The 17,538-nt window shown below is 36.3% G+C and overlaps 2 protein-coding genes across 2 annotated transcripts; both read right to left on the reverse strand.

Moving 5' to 3' along the window:
- Positions 1-1,870: 1,870 nt before the first annotated feature.
- ppme1 (protein phosphatase methylesterase 1) lies at positions 1,871-6,796 on the reverse strand. Its single transcript, XM_065286985.1, has 14 exons — positions 6,537-6,796; positions 5,700-5,794; positions 5,484-5,575; positions 5,311-5,368; positions 5,050-5,101; positions 4,813-4,967; positions 4,571-4,661; positions 4,349-4,414; positions 4,121-4,247; positions 3,041-3,170; positions 2,917-2,961; positions 2,760-2,824; positions 2,416-2,484; positions 1,871-2,320 (listed from the first exon to the last, which is right to left on the reverse strand). The coding sequence occupies exons 1-14, from the start codon at positions 6,617-6,619 to the stop codon at positions 2,297-2,299; spliced, it is 1,152 nt and encodes a 383-aa protein (XP_065143057.1). The 5' UTR covers positions 6,620-6,796; the 3' UTR covers positions 1,871-2,296.
- Positions 6,797-7,351: 555 nt separating this feature from the next.
- On the reverse strand, positions 7,352-17,196 carry sms (spermine synthase). The gene is made up of 11 exons (XM_065286986.1): positions 17,039-17,196; positions 14,169-14,289; positions 13,406-13,493; positions 12,913-12,977; positions 12,532-12,707; positions 12,138-12,294; positions 11,304-11,391; positions 10,980-11,094; positions 9,454-9,533; positions 9,258-9,373; positions 7,352-8,288 (listed from the first exon to the last, which is right to left on the reverse strand). The coding sequence occupies exons 1-11, from the start codon at positions 17,082-17,084 to the stop codon at positions 8,258-8,260; spliced, it is 1,083 nt and encodes a 360-aa protein (XP_065143058.1). The 5' UTR covers positions 17,085-17,196; the 3' UTR covers positions 7,352-8,257.
- Positions 17,197-17,538: the final 342 nt, after the last annotated feature.

The following is a 17,538-nucleotide window of genomic DNA, read 5'->3' on the forward strand; positions in this document are numbered from 1 at the left end:
TTTGACTGGTAAAGCACAATAAAAAGACATTAAATTCAATTAAAATGTTGCTTATTGAAAAATACTGTATGGATGTAGTAAAAAAGTTTATAAATAATTGTTTATTTCATTTTAAACCTGTTAAATGTCCATGTTTAAGTGCTATAATTGGGCCCCCAGTGCTTGTATCAACCAAGAAAATGTGAAAAAGATAAACCCAGTAACTAAGTTTTGTTAAACCATTCTCTGCAAGAATGTGAAAAAATAGGTAATTGAAATTTGGCTCACCTTGTGATGTTAGAAGGGGATAATACCGCCCCTTAATATGCACTATCCAACCACAGCACTGCCATTTAGTGCAGGGATCAGCTCATTTGCATTTAACAGGACACATTTTTGCTCACACCTAAAAGGGGGAATTTTAACATGCTATTATAAATTATCTAGATGGTATATTGAGCTAAAACTTCACATAAATACTCTTAGGACACAAAAGATTTATTTTATATTTTTAAAAAAGCATTGTGAAATGTCCCTTTAATGTCCTTAAACAGTTGTTAAAGCATATATTTATATACACTATGAGGGGCGGTTCTAGTATTTCATCCTTAGGGGGGCTTAGCCCACAGTGATGATGTGAAGAGAGCATTGTGATGCCTTTTTGCAAATTGGGACCAGTATTATATACATTACTCTTCAATATTGTACCAAGCCCTTACGATTAGGATTGTGTGTTTTTATATACAAAATGTGTGAGTGCACTGAATTTGTTATCAGATGTGTGTATGTGTGTGTACCTGGTAATTATCAGTGTGTGTGTGTATCAGAGAGTGTGTGTGTGTGTGTGTGTGTGTGTGTGTGTGCGTGCGTGCGTGCGTGCGTGCGTGTGTGTGACGGCGGTGTTTACAGAATTTTCGTGGGTTAAACTCAAAATGATACATTTCTCAATTGCACATTCGAAAACGTAGCATCATATTATTCACAGCTAGTACTAGTGTTAACTAGAAAACTGCAAAAATATAGACCGTATTGAAAATGTGTCATGACGGTAAAGTTAAAACGTCACGGCTTCAGTTTGCAAAGCAATTTGAATTATAAACGGGGGATAACTAATAAAAGCTAATTTAAGACGGCAAGTATTCTTATATATTTTGCAGACATGACTGCACTCATACGCTAGCAAACAAATTAAAAAATTAGCAAAAAATACCTTCTGAGCCTCCACGCTGGATATTTTAAGGCAGCTGCCTTTATGTGTGACCTGTAGCACAGGCGCTCGCGCGCTCCTCCACTGGCGGTTACGACGCATGCGCAGAACAGAAAGCTAATCAAATGCCCCATAAACTCGTAATTCTTTTCCATCTAAATGTCCTGCATTTTGCATTATTTTAATTATTATCTGCGAATAAATTGTTTTTACAAATAAATAAAACTTCAGAAAAGTATATTTGATAGCTTAGTAGAAGATGACAGATTGGGTAGCTGGAGCCCCCCTAAAAAGGGTCTAGGACCGCCCCTGCTTAGGCAATACTATACCATTATGTGTTATAAAATATGCTATACATATGTTGGTAAAACTTTACAATGCTTCACAAGCAGCAACAAATTGCAACACTGTTTTGCCTTCTTAAAAAAATTATCAACTCAGATTTAGTCATTTCAACTTACTATTATTTATCTTGACTAGAGATGAGTTATTATAACTTATCAAATGAAGTTGACTTTTTTTCAACTATATATGTAAATCTGAGTTGATTCAACAACAAATTTAAGGCAGCAAAGATTTTTTACAGGGAAGTAAAAAAAAATCTAAATTTACTGATTAGCATCCTTATTGGGACTACGAATTATAAACACTTTCACTTGCAAATCAGAAATGAACAAAGACGACTACATTTTTGTCTCATGTTTAATATGAATTACAACAGACTGCTGAAACCTCTTTTTTAATATTTCCCTGGAAATCAGCAATGACCAACACTTTAAACACAATATGATGCAATCATCCTAATTACAACAACAACAAGCAAGGCATCAGAGAAAATGCAAAAGAAATTAGTTTAGGCGAAAATAAAAAATGTAAATGTACATACCTTTATTAAATTATTATTGTATTATCAATTTATCTTGTCAAAATGTTCATTATAATAATAGTGACTACAGCAAATATACAGAAAAACATACAAAGCTGAATATAATTTAAGAACGAAATGCTAAGAATGATATTGCAGCAGAGGCGTTGCCATGGTTTTGGTTGTTCTGTAATCCCTGGTGTAGAGCAAGACGGCGGAGAGGTTGACATGAAACTGGATGAAGACTACAGGTGGAGACTCAACGCCGTCTGTGCAAGCAAATAACACAAACGCAAAAGTTACATCAAACTAATCAAACACAAATTATTCTCTGATACAACTTCATCAACGCATGAACTCTTACCATGGGTGAGCCCTCCTTAAATTCAGTGAATTTGTGACGGACCATAAAGGTGGCTATAGCATCAGCTACCTGCAATACATAAGACAATGCAGCAGATAAACTACAGCAGAAATGGTCAAATGAGGATTCTAATAGATGTCTTTAAAACATAATTAATTATTTAATCTTTTAACAAATAAGATTTTCATTTAGTCTTACTTTTGCAATTATTAGATTTTCTGGTATAGATGTGGCTTATAAAAGGAATTCTGAAGTAAATACAAAAATTCTCCTTATTTTTTTTGTTCAAGCCTGAAAATAAATTTTAAATTCCCTTATATTTTAGGACTATAAAACTGACATACGTTTTCTGGGGCATCTTCATGAACAGCATGGCCACACTGTGGAAGAACCTGCATCTGAAACTTTCCTGTAAAAAAAACCAAATATAAGGGTTATGAGCCATTTCTGACCAAAGCCATGTGACTTTTGATGAGCAGGGAACAGTCAAAATAGTCTTACCCTGCATTTGCCCAATAGTAAGATCTTTATCAAGCCTGTCAACACCTGTGGGAGACAGATTAATGAGATGTCTAATTTGATCTACAATTGTGAAAGGTAAGGAGAAATGTTACAGCTTTCTTACCAGCCAGCAGAAGTAATTTTGGCACACCGCAGCTTAGAAACAGAGCAGACAGTCCTTTAAACCAGCCTTCCCAATACTTCTCTGTCTTTGACAATTCAATACGCCAGGTGTACAAACTTTCTTTCTTTATCTGCAAGCCCAAATGGAAAAACAACACATTTTATTGTCTGAAGTGAAATATAAATTCCAGTCAGACATTCATAATTGCAATTACAATTATTGTGGTGTCATGTATCACACTAAGGGTAAAAAAGGATAGCATTTAAAAAAACATATATTTGTGGGCACAATACATATTGAACACTTTATCATTTTTTTCTGTTAACATATTTATAAAGGAGCTATTGACACAAACTGGATGTTATCAACAACCCATGCAATCCACACATGCAAAAAAAATCTAAACTATAAATGTCCATAAATTAAAGGTGGTGTGTAAATTTTAGTGGCATCTTGTGGTAAAATTGCGAATTGCAGCCAATAGCTCACCCCTATATATCATAATGCATACGGTAGCCACCATTGCAAACACATGTCGATTGGCTGGGCCATTCTTGCAGCTTTGACCGGAAGCGATGCATGACATCAGATTTAACATGCCCATTGGGTGTTTTCCTAGCTGTGTTTGTATTAGGGTTTACCAATCATGAGATGTTTTGGTAATGAGACACTATTTTATAGGCCATCAGTTGGGACTGAACCAGCTGTTATTATTTGCATTGATAAGGGGCAGGATAGTTTTTTGTTATCGACTATCTTGGCTTTCCATGCCTTTTTGCACCTCATTTTCTTCAGGGGTCCAATACTTTTGCCTGTGACTTTTTACATGATTACACATAGCTTAATTTATGGACACCTATAGTTTATTTCTTTGCAGGTGTGGATTGTTACCAAAATCTGTTGAAAATTTCACGTCAGTAGCACCTTTAGAAATGTACTTACTAAAAAAAAAAAGTGTTCAATACTTATTTTATCCGCTGTATATAACAAATCAGTTTTCCAGGGAGTTTTTAATAAACTTTAATAAAGAAATCTAAGCTCCAATTGCAAGTTGTTATTTGTTTTGAAAATGTGTATTACTTCTTGGTCGTCTTCTTTTCTTCTTTTGTGGTTGGATTCGGTTCCTTCTTCATCCTCCTCCTCTTCTTCAATAATTCCTTCACTGATGCTCTTGGAAACCCCTGGACTGCTTAAGGGCTCCTCACATCTAAACATTGAAACACATTACTGAATGAAAAAAAAATACAGATTTCTCAAAACATATGCTTCTAGGGCTAATTAAAGGATCCATTACTATGGAAGACTTACTTTTTCACCTGCCCAACCATGGACACCCGTGCAGATTCAACATTCCTGATTTGACCACTTTTTACACTGGTATGGAAAATTTGTAATAAACAGTTAACTTTAGTTAAGAAATTATTATATTTGCATATACAGATCTTTTTATATTCAGAATAGTTTGAGTTTTCCACCAGATGCGTCAAATAATCATTTTAGTGCACATTATTTTTAACAACGACTACGTACCTCCATTCAATAGCATTCTCCACAGATTTAAATGTTTTTGGTCGACTTCTTAGAAAGTTTTGCATGCTGTTCAAGGCATCCATTGCTGTACCTAAAAAGAAGTACAACAAAGTATATGATGTGGATATAAAACCACACACATAGCCAGATATAAGCTAACTGTATGGTAACTAGTGCAAGTAACCTGTGCACTATGTTGCACATAGAAACAAAGTTTAACACACCATTGACAGAAAACTTACCTTCCACTACATCAATTACACAAAGACCAAGGAGTGAAGGCACATGATTGGCTGCGGCAGTGTGAACTGCTATTGCTCCACCCATACTGTGACCGATTATCATGATAGGGGGTGGGTTTTCACCATAAAGTGCCTCCACCACTTTTCCAATATCCCTAAGAGAAAGTACAAAAAAGTCATAAATTAAGACCTTTACATACATCAATTGTAAAGACCTACTGATGCATGTGTACTCACTTTGCCATTGTCTCAGCAGAGAGGTCATCAGGGTTCTTTACTTTAGTATCACCTGAATTTTATAGAAAATATAAGAGACAAAAACTAGTCATTTATGTGTGACCCTGTTTGTGAAATCCAGCCTAAAGTCTCATAATTTAATATTTAATATTTTATTAAGAGGATTTTATGTAGAAAAAAGTAGATTATAAATTATATATCACATATATTTTGATATTTTGTGTTTTATGTATGTTGATGGCCTGTGCTGTCATTTCTCACCATGTCCTCTGAGGTCCATAGCAACAACCCTGCAGTTAATCTTGCTGCATATAACAGACTAAAAATAAAAACATCAGTCAATGTCATGAATATAAATGTGCAGACATCAGGCAGTATTAAATATTATAACACACATATGCAGATGTATTGGTTTATGGATACAAGAAACTCACAGTAAAGACGGCCCAGGACAGTGCAGAATGACCTCCTCCATGAAGCAACAGCAACACTGGACCAATAGAGCCACTGCTGTAAATTCTGAATGTGTTCAGAGGAGTAAAGGAATGATATACAGAAAAGAATGCATTTATATCTGTATGACATGATATAAATATAGGAAAACATCTAAGTATTTTCCAAAGTCCTGCTGGAGACTGCAGCAAAGGATATTTCTTTGTTGTTGTCATTTTCCACCTCCACGTCCTCAATGGTTTCAAAGTACTGACTCCAGGGAAGAGGGGAATAATCTCGTTTTCTTCCTGGCCTGCATAAAGAAGAGAAATATCGTCATCCATGAATAAAAGACCATATTAAAAATGCATCTCTGTTCGAGGCATTGACAATTCACACTGAAACAGAAAGTTAGGGAAGGGAAATAATGAGTTGCTCCTCCTACTTTAAAAACAGCCAATAGAGTTTAGTGCAGAATGATGTCATACAATTGGTTGATCCATAATTAAAAGTTTTGTTAAGATTGTTAAGTATTGAATGCCTCATAAATATCAATGTTTTGTAGCACACCATTTATGAGAATCGTTAATCCTAACATATTTAAACTAAAGTCAAAAACTTTCATTTTGATTTCATGGGGACTTTAAAGACTTTTCTCGTGGTGCTTTGGGTATAACTACAGCTCGTGTATAATGTGTTAACACGAGCATCAATGGGAAGCACGCCCGCTACACTCGTGAGTCGTGATTGCAGTGGTTGGATGAGACAGAGATTGGTCAAGACCTCCGTGGAAAACAAGAGTTAGATCAGAGACAACAACCAAACTCTTAAATGTAAAAGATTTAAGCATAAAGTAAGTTATATTTAACATTTCGTGCGATATTTCGAAACAGATAAGCGCACATCAAAAACTGAGGTACGTACGCACCACACTCCAGTTCATAAACCTAGCTCGTGACAGCTAACGTTAGTAGCGATACAACACCCTGTGTTAACTGTTCTCACTATAATATTTCGACGTTGTTGACAAGCATATGATTAAGGTGTAAACTCACCCCATTCTTATTTTAGACCCCGACTGCAAACCTGCCATAGGGGGTTTGGAGGCTAGCAAATTCAAATGCAACTGTTTCTCCATGGTGTGAGGAAAAGTTGTAAGCGCGTGATGCGTCTACTACTCCTTGCAACATACGAGTCCCCTATATAAACAGAAAAGTCGCACACTTTACAAATTAACGGTAAATCAGACTAGCCCAGCAGACAGGTACAAAAATCTACGTTCCCACAAGTAGTCTCCGCCCACAAGTATTTTCGCACAGTGCATGATGGGAAGTGTAGTCATGTGACTGATTATGAGTACTGACGCTAATGGCAACGCTCACGGAAACAACTACAAGTAACAGAAAGATCCAGTGTTTTCCCTTAAGCACGTAAACGGGCCTGAAAAAATATGACGTAATGCAAAATAAAAAGGTTGAACGATTTTTTCATTAAAAGTTTCTCATGATTTAAAAATATTTTAATCTGTGTTCAAATGTTTGAAATTACTATTCTAGAAAATTACTTTCATGTATTATATATATATATATATATATATATATATATATAGGAAGCAGATCATAAGAGCCCATAAAACATGAAAATTCCTTCAGTGTTGCTTAACAAGCCTAACAAGGTGAAAATTTAAGCTGCTTGATAAATTGGCAAGAGTACTATTTAGCAAATTCTCATCAAATGATGGCTACATTGGAGATGTTAAAATATAATATAGTTTTCATTTATTCTGAATTATATTAATCTTATTTTACTATAATTCTATAAAATGTGGAATGTGTATTTTCAGGCATTAGACAAAAAAAACAAGACTTGACAATTTTCTCCTCAACTGCTTTAATAGATGTTTATCACTCTCATTAACATAAGTTTTTTTTCAGGGCAGGATCACTGGTGTATGGTGAAATAAAATCAAATAAATAATACAAAGAAGCATCTTATGGATAAAAAGCATTAATCTAAATGGCCTACATTCAGTAAAAACTCTTCGTAATAGAACAAAAATCAAAGCAAAAAACAACATTAAGCAGGCAAACCTACTTTGAACCTAGTAATCATTAAAAAAATGAAACATTCACAGTTCAGGAAAAAAAACAAAAAGAATGAATATTGCCACAGCAGGAACGGTTTTTCCCTTTTAAGACAAATTTAGGGGCTTCTGCTTCAATTGACCATCTGATGCAGTCCCAGAACGCAACACCATCATTATCATCTCTGTGAAGCACCATGAGTTTAATCACACTCAAGCCACTGCTACAAAACCAAACGCAAACAAATTCAAAAAAATTCAGTGAAGCTACAGTAAAACACAAATTGAGCATTGTAAAATCAGAAAAGAGCTTTCTGTCTCATCTGGGACTCAAAAAGAAATAAAAAACAGCCCATCCTCACAGGCAAGACACAGAAATGTGTCCAGATGCTTCAGATTCATCAGCAGTGTCCACTCACACACTGCACCCACAGCGCCCCCGGGGTCCCACGCAAAGAACATCAAACCAACATTGGCAAACAAACAAAATTAGGATCGCTCTAATTTCACAAACTGCAAATAGCCATGTTAAAAAACAAGAAGGCTGTTCATATCTAAACGTGAACGGACAGTAGAAACAGAAACAGTGCTTGGAGAGAGATGTGCATGTCTCCCCTAAGTGCATCAGAGGGTGAGGGAAAGGTCTTCACATTCGGGCAGGACTTGGAGGAGAGAGCGACAGAGGAAGAGACATTACTTCTTCCAGATAGTGTAAAACACCCACCTGTGTCAACATGTTAAGGAACAATTCACATATTTGAAAGAAATGTTATATAGATCATATAAAAATATACTGGACAAAATCAAATCAACACAAATTTAAATTTGATTCAGCTTTAAATCAGAGGTTTAACTAACTTAAACATAGGGGTTGTAAACAGTTGTAGCTTTAAATCAGCTGATTATACAGCAGTTTCTTGGACTTACACTGACACCTAATGGCAAGGATGAAATGCAACAAAAATGTTTTTTAGAGAATTGTTTTGCATTTTTGATTTTCAGTGCCCTAGGGCAGCGGTTCTTAAACTGGGGGCTGTGGCCCCCTGGGAGCCCTTAGTAAGGCATGTTTGTTAAAACTAGTTATATTTCCTAATTAAACTGATGCTTAGTCCTGGCTTAAGCTAATCCCTGTGCAGGAAACCACCCCTTTAAATAATACATTAATCTATCATAAATTCAGTGTAATTTAACCTTCGAAAAATAAGGCTACATTCCAACGGCACTACGTTGTATAATTTAATATGTATTGTTTAATTCAAATTTTAAGGTCATACATTTTCTTCGGGGGGCCACAAAATTATGCACTGTACACAGGGGAGCGCACGCCGAAAAGGTTTGAGAACCACTACCCTAGGAGAAATAGCACTGCAGCAAAAATACCAAGATAAGTCTTTTACAGATTTTAAAGGGTACATATTATGCAAAACCCACTTTTACAAGGTGTTTGGACAAAAATGTTGGCGACAACAAGCCTACAATAAAAAACACCCTCCTTTTTTAATCTCCATTAAACCAAAGCAGTTTCATTAGACAAATTTGGTTCTCTTGTTTAATGTGACAGCACACAAATATCTAATGTCTTATATATCATCTTGTAAAACGAGCATAATATGTGCCCTTTAAACAGAAATTGTACTTGACCTATGCAGAACTTTCATCTATAAAAAACTGCAAGGTAGTTCAAAAAGGATACAGCTCCATATAAGACGGCACACAGACCACCTCTTTGGAAAAGTCCACTTTGCATGAAAGTCTCCCCAACAGTTTTTCATATTCATCGAGCGCATCAGTCAGATTCACACAGTTACCCTGCAGGCAAAAAATAAAACATGTTTCTTAAAAACTGATAGATTTAGATATCAAAACAATATAAACAACCAAAACTTCACCTGTGTGAAATACTTCCCACCAGGTCGCAGAACTCTAATTGAAAGATCAAGAATGAGTCTCAGGAATTCCCACGTTGAATCTATAGAAGGATACAGATTATATTAATGTTTTTAAACTATTTGATTCAGGACTCAGACAAAATGTTTATTTTAAAAATGATTTCAATAAATATATTGGCAATACTAGAAATATGTTCACACACATTTACAAATGAGATTGTCCATACAATATCTTACAGAAGCAGCTTGAATACTACAGTATAAACAAATAACCACACCCCCTTTAATCACATCTCAAGTAAATAACGGTCCATCAAATCGTATTAAAAAATAAAACTAGAAAACAACAATGAAGTGTCTTTAAAAGTCTCTTTTGTGAGGAATTACTTTCTTCCGCCATGGACTTGAAGCTCAGAATAACAGGTAACCTTTTCAGCCCTTGTCATAATAAATCAATAAATAGCTATTTCTCAATTTTACTGTTCCTGGGTCACAAAATGTAGTTTTAAGATTAGTTTAGGGTGATAATATATATGTATAATATTTAAATGTGCAGTCGATTAGTAAAGATTCAAAAATGTACTTTGGACGTGTGAGTTCCAGGCGCAAACAGCGGGCGTCAGTGTTCGCCTACCTTGCTAACCACAGCCTGATCTCAGACACATACTTTTCCACTGTTTCTGATGTATCTGTGTCTGATGGTCAAAATGAGATTCACTTTGTTTTCGATATATCTAACCAATAGTCTTTGGTCTCATGAATCTATTATTTATTCAAATTAAATCTCTCATTTGTTATTATTGTTTTGGCGGAGGTAAAAACGTAATTTCTATAACTTAAATATACTAAATAGATGTTTTATTTAATCTTAACGCTGTACCAGAGCAATGCCTTTTTACTGGACTTTGTTCTTGCTACATAAAATAGAATAATAGTTTTTTTTATTTATTGTACTTTAACCAGTTTTTAAAAAATGGTCAGCAAAATGCTGTTTCTGCATGATGCTTATGGTGTCGTCTCGTGTTTTAATACCCATTACCGGAAAATAAGTCACCAAGTGTCCCAATGTACTGAGCCAGTGTCCTTATCAGTCCCAGAGCCTCTGTATACTGGGTTCATTCCAAGTTGTGTTTTTGCTCCCTTTCACGGGCACTTTTTTTGCAAACTTTATTTAACCAGGAGAAATCATATTGAGACTTATAGTCTCTTTTTCAAATGATCCCTGGCCAAGAAAGGCAGCACTTAAAATCTAATAACATCCCAGTAGAACATAACACAACATCTAACAAAACAAAAATTAATACAACAAAATTTAAAACTTTGGGAAGGGGACGCGCGTAAACATACACTCCAGATAAAGAAAGATTTATTGTTTTTATTGCACTATTCGCTAAGTATATTTTAATGGTCAACTCCTTCAAAAGTTTACCACATCAATGTGACCGTACGGCTGGTTCATACCTCCCTCATTTATTTTAAATGACCAGTGGGGGAATGATACACAAATGTAAGCAGCAGACACTAACCCTCCTCAGGTGCTGTAGAGATGGGAACAGCTGTCAAGTCATTGATGACGTAATCAAACGTTCTCCCTTGTTCGGCAAACTTTTTAAGTACTGGAACACAGTCCTGAACCAAAATCTGAAAAAAAAACAAGGTTATATATACATGTGAGAAATATACATTCACTGTTAAGTTGAGAACCAGAACATGGACCCTATTAAAACTCATATATTAAGGAAATAGGTTTATTAACTGACAAATTTATGACAGAAAGCCAAGACAGAACAAGCATGTATGTTTTGAGACATCCTGACAAGATGTCACGGCAAAGCCAATTAAATCCTTACCTCATAAAAATCTCCCTTCAAGTTATCTAAAACATTCCCACACGTCTTCCTCATGTGCTTCCGGCATCCATCAATCACCAGCTCATCAATGTAAAGGTTTAGTTAAGGAAATATTTAAATGGAAATATATATTATATATAATATATATACATTAAAGATGCACCAATATATCAGCCTATAATTGGTCTCGGCAGATAAAAGCATTTTTTCTCACTATCTGACATCAGCCGATGGTATCCTGGAAATCAAAAGGGATGAAAAAACACATCAGATCTTATACTGTGTTAGTATTTTGAATTGGGTCACAATGACAACAGAAGTGTTTAATGCATTGGTTGATTACATATTGTATACTTATATGTATTCATGTTATATAGCAACTTCATGTAAAACGTCCATGGGTTCTTCAAAGACGCTACATAAATAAAACATTATTATTATAATTATTATAAGTGCAGTGCACCCTGCACTTCTGGATTTTCCCACATAATGCTTAGAAACAAGCAGTAAAAAGCAAAACTATCTATTAGAATAGATGTCATTCTAAGTAATCGAATATCGGTACATACATTTTTTATTGGTGCATCACTAATATAACAAATTCAAGCCTGCATAACATTGCATTCTTATTGAATAAACATGCTCTAGGACAGCGTGTTTTTGGGGCAGGACACAGCAAATGTTATTACTCAAACATTTGCCAGGCAAATTTATTTAAGTTATTACTTTGTGTGTGTCCCCTGGGAGTCAAAGTCACGACTTGAGCTGCTAACGCAATGCTCTACCAATTGACAATGAACACTGTTAGTTGCAGTAAATCTTTAAATAAAGGATATCTCAACCATGGTGATCATCTTTGGTTTAAGCTTCACCGCCTCATGCAGAATCCCTCCATCTCCTCCTCCCAGAATAAGTACCTCTTTTCCAGCATAGTGCTCTTTTCCACTGCCCATAATGGCCTGAGTATAGGGCAGGTCACTTTCTGCTAGATCTGAGACACAATTCTGATACTTAAACACACTTTCATACAAAATATTAAGGGGTGAGACATTTACAGTAGCCGTTTCTGAATATGTTTATTATTAATAATATATAATTTGGACAAATTATGTTAAGAAATGTGAAAATTAGCTGAAAAGAGAGTCATTTGTTTCCCTAAAAGACTAATTCAGGCTTCAGACGTTTACACATAAATACAGATAAATAAAATGTGACCCTGTAAACTTACTGACATCTCCATTGAGGATGAGCATATTGCCAAACTGCCGTGAGTGCAAGATTTTGATGTTCTGGTATTCTGAATCTTTCTCGTACACAACTTCATCAATGTCGTACTCTGTTAATCTGCCATCAGCTGTGGGCCAGTATCTGTCCACATCGCTGCCTCGAATTAGTGCTGGGAGCCTGCCGAGACACGTTTCAACATGCACTATTTTATATTAAACCATCATGTTATTCTTTAACAGTTTATAATGACCAGGAACAAATGTCAAGAAACAAAAACAATATGTGAGATTTGGTAGTGCAATATGCCAGAATTCTCATTTTGGGGGGGGGGACTATTCCTTTAAAAATGGCAACTGATTGAATGAGCGTAATACTATTTCACCTCTTGATCCTTTGGATATTCCCATCAAGGAGAGCCTTTAATTTGTTTTCCAGTGCATTTAGTAGCTACGAAGAGAGAAAATAAAACAGTGTCTTATTCTGTGCCGTCTTTTAGAAAAGAAAACAAACAGGAAGTACACCAGCTCTAAAATGTGCTGTTCGCCTCTGTATGTGGTTAGCATGCAACCAGAATGGTAACTATGGTACAGAAGCACTGGCCACAAACCATATATGTAGAGATTAGGGTATCCAAAATGTGATAAAATGCACGCAAACACTATTATACTTGATGCACAGGATCATCAAATGAAAAATTACTCCTTTCTTATAATCAGATATGCATGGTAAAAAATTAAACCTAAAACATAGGGTAAACCTATTCACCACATCTGCCTTAAGAAAACACAGAAAGCTAATATTTATTTTGAATTACGAGCTCATTATCTATTATATTAATCTCTTATCCTCACCACACCTACATTCTTGTAACTCACATTGTCCACTTGCGCTACATCATCCCCTTCAAGACACTGCAGGTCAAAGGTCACCAGACCATGTGAGTGCATTCGTAGGATGGCAAACCTGGTGAAAAATAAAATTAACTACGATCAGATCTTATTTACAATCACAATCTTATTCATCCTGTCCGAAGATCAGCTATACCACCTCCTCATACATGTATCCAATTCTCTTGGACACATGAGTTTTACCCAAAAGTAACTGTGGTGTCCAGACCAACCTTATCCCAGTTTAAGCCCAAACAAAGGCCTACCAGCTGTGTTTACAGCGAGCCACACACAAAACAGGAAGTGAGTGCCAAAGCCTTTAGTTTAAATACACAAAGCCACTCAACTGACCCAACGCTCATCTAAACGCTGTCCATTGTTGAGTAGAGGATGCACTTAACTGGCCAATCAATGGTCATCCTAGAGTATCTGGACACAGGGGAACACCTGGTGTTTTCAGTGAGGGGATCGGGGGGCGTTTGTGTGGTAAGGCTGGGATGCCATGAAATCAGCATCATTTCCTAACTCTTGGCAGTTAGCAGATTTTTAACATTGCACAGGATGGCCCAACCCAACTGAACTCACCTTTATCATGCCGATGTGTGTCATCACAAACCAGCTCTCTATTTCACAATTCAAGCTTCTTCATTCTTTCAAACCTGTTAATTTCTACATACTGTGGCATGTTTTGAAAACTCTCTTAGTAAACGGTTGAACTTTGTGACGTTATGACGCTAGCAAATACGGTTACCTGCCATTCTTCCCGATGAAGGTGGCCAGATATCCATGTCCCTCAGAGTCATGGATAGTCTCTGTCATTTCCTGCTCTTGAAATAAAGACTGCAGGCCATGCACAGTCGCAGAAACATCAACTAAAGGAAAAGAAAAAAAGAGTGAGAGCAGATGGATTATGCTCCAATTCAAAAAGATTTCCCCTGGGTGACCATCAAGGAAATCCCAATCTCTGATTTTACTGCAAACATCTGCCTACAGTATGTTATGTTGTCTTAATACTTTCCATTATTTAATACAATATTAAATAATTTTTAAGTATTATTTAAATACAATAAGTTTTAATGTAAAAAGTATGAAAAAAAAACCCAGAAAAAAAAATAACAAAAATAAACCAACACAAATGCAAAACAAAATTTGATGATACTGAAAAAGACTGCACAGCAATATCACATATTCCAAAAAAGCGTTGATGGGAGTGGTAATATCTTCGGGATTTTTACTAAAAAGACACAAATTAAATAACACAGGCGCAACTGCTCATTTCCAGTATAACCAATGTAATCTACTAAGAGCAGTGCAAATTAGTTCAGAGTCGTAAATAAGCAAAGCTGATATTCCTCAGGCTCTGTGATTTGCTAACGCCTGATGCGCTTGAGTTCAGCACCACGGACACCGCAGCTGAAAATGCAGGCTGTAAAATTACGAAGCCATAATACAAACTCTTAAAGCAACACCAAAGAGTTTTTTTTACCTTAAAATAACGTTTCCAAAAAAGTTTCAGTGGTTCATCCACTCAAATCAGGGTGAATGGCACTTTCACATTCGCTTTGCAGCCCTCTATCGATCAACTGCACTAAAGATGTTTCCAAACGTCGGGTAGTGGTCCTGTAGTTCACGTGAAAACTACAAAAACTTGCTTTGCGGCAGACCTACAATCCAATCAGAGCCAGCTATGCTGCAGTATTTACGACAGTGCTAATAAACAATTACGTGTCTAACCTGTAGGGGGAGCAAAGAGCAATAAGTCTTTAGTGTTGCTTTAAAAATGCACATGCAATAAGGTCAGTCGCAAAAATATCTAGACCACACATTTTCTGCACTTATTATCCACTGTGTGTCTTAAGTACATTTCGACAGTTGTTACTTAACACCAAAATGGTGATTTGCACTGGCACAAGCGTTAGTAAATCTGCCCTTTAGTCTTTCCACAATGTCCACATTTTTCTCATACACCTAAGGGCAATTCTGCATCATCTTAAAAGCAAGCCTTTAACTGGTTCCCCCACCTGGAGAACCTGGTGAAAACCAGTCCAGCTGGGACAAATAAATGAATAATGAATCATGGCTGGGTATTGGCAAGGGCGTCACGATCCATTACATATCATGATACATGTGCCATGATACAATGTACCACGATACAATAAATTGCATGTTGCGATACATTGCAATACTTTTTTAGCAAAATAAATAGAGCTGAATTATTTTTTTACTTTTTTTTTTAAACCCAACGTGCTTCCACACGTCAGCTTTGAAAGCTGAAGGCGTTTTTAAATGTTCTGAGACATTTATATATGCCAGAAAACTGGACAGCGACAACTACAGCAGCGGCGTTTGATGCACACACAGGATTTGATTTTTCCCCTTTAATATCGATAGTAGAGATTGAAATATCGATATACTATCGTGGAAAAATTATCACGATAGTTAGCTGTATAAATATTTTTGCACAGCTCTATAATGAATGAGGCAAATAATCTCCACTTACTCGATGGACATTCAATTTACCTACACTGCAAAAAATCTGTGCAATGCCACATGAAATCAAACACATACATAAATTTACTCAGTTTTTTGTTTTTCACTTTATTTACCATGTGTTAAACAACTTTTTGTGAAATTTTGTGATGTTTTTGCTTAAAGCAAGAAAAAATCCCAGTGCAGTAAAATAAACAATCTTGTTTTTGAATTCTTTATTTTTCTTACCCCACTTTTTTGGGTAAAGCATCACAAAACTGAAATAAAACATAATGGACAAAAAGGACAACAACTTGCATTTAGCTTCTCAAGTAAATATCTTATATTGTTTTATTACATGATTACTAAATAACCTTGTTGTGTTAAGGCTTATTGTATCGTAAGGAGGAAAAATTAGTAATATCATGATAAATTTATATAAACAGATTATGTTTTGACAATCTAAAAATGTTAAAACATACCGATAAACTCGGATAACTAAACTGGTGCAGAGTGCTTTTCCTATAACGCTCATGAACAGACGCGCATGCGCATTTTTATTAGCTTGCGATATTCTTAGCTAGTGAAATTGAGGCAGACCCAAGCTTTGATCACTTTCCTCTTTTCCTTGTCAAAACCATATCTCGTATATTCTATAAGCACTTAACAAGCTCCCATTTAAGTTACTTATTACATAACGGATTTACACGCTTAACATATAACTTAGATTATTAGCTACACAACGCACCAGATTCGACTGCTGTCAGTTTCTGCAAACAGCTGCATTTTTTGCTAGCTCCCAGTTAACGCGTATATGCGCACGTACAGTATGTTATGCATGAAAAAGAGCAGCCCAGAGGGCAACCCAAATTAGCCTCTGCTAGCCCCGCTATGCTACCACATAGAAGGTCATTTATCATCGCAAACGCCTGGAAGAGAAGCAAAACCAAGGAAGCGTTACGCTTCAATACAATGACAGATGCATCGCTGACGTTCGGCAATGCAACGCTGCGACGGCAGTTGTAGAGACGCTGGATCGCTTACGGAGCAATTGCGAGGAGGCCCGTGTTTCAATTCAACACGAGCACCCCCTCTCCTCCTTGGCTTACTCTCACCCCCTTCATTCATTCATCAACACAAACGTAAACTTACCTGGTGCGGTGAGCTTGAGGTCAAGGATGTAATGTCGCACTGCCATGATGGGGTAAAACCGTCTGCCATGCCTGGATGAAGCAGCCGGTTTTAAATCGGAGTCTGTTGTGACAGAGGGTACACTAAAGGGAGGGAGGTGTGCTCCGTCTCTCGATGTGATGGACTTTATGCGGCCCTGCGCAGGCCGATTGGCGTATGAAATCACACTACCGCGAGAGCGACTTCGTTTCGAATCGCTCTCGCGGTGCTATGACGTCATACGGCGATTGGTCTGCGCAACGCCGCATGAAATCAAACACATACATAAATTTGCGTATATTGTGACATAGCATAATGTTGACATTTTCCCCACCCCTATTCCCCTAAATGAATAACGCGTTTTTACGCATCAATAAAATAATGTCTCCTGCAAAACAGAAACTCACGAGCGTTGTTTTCAATATTAGTGACGATATTCAATTATCTTATAGTGCCAGATTTATGTTTTATGGTATTTGCAT

The sequence above is a fragment of the Paramisgurnus dabryanus genome, chromosome 18, assembly GCF_030506205.2.
Source record: "Paramisgurnus dabryanus chromosome 18, PD_genome_1.1, whole genome shotgun sequence".
NCBI lineage: Eukaryota > Metazoa > Chordata > Actinopteri > Cypriniformes > Cobitidae > Paramisgurnus > Paramisgurnus dabryanus.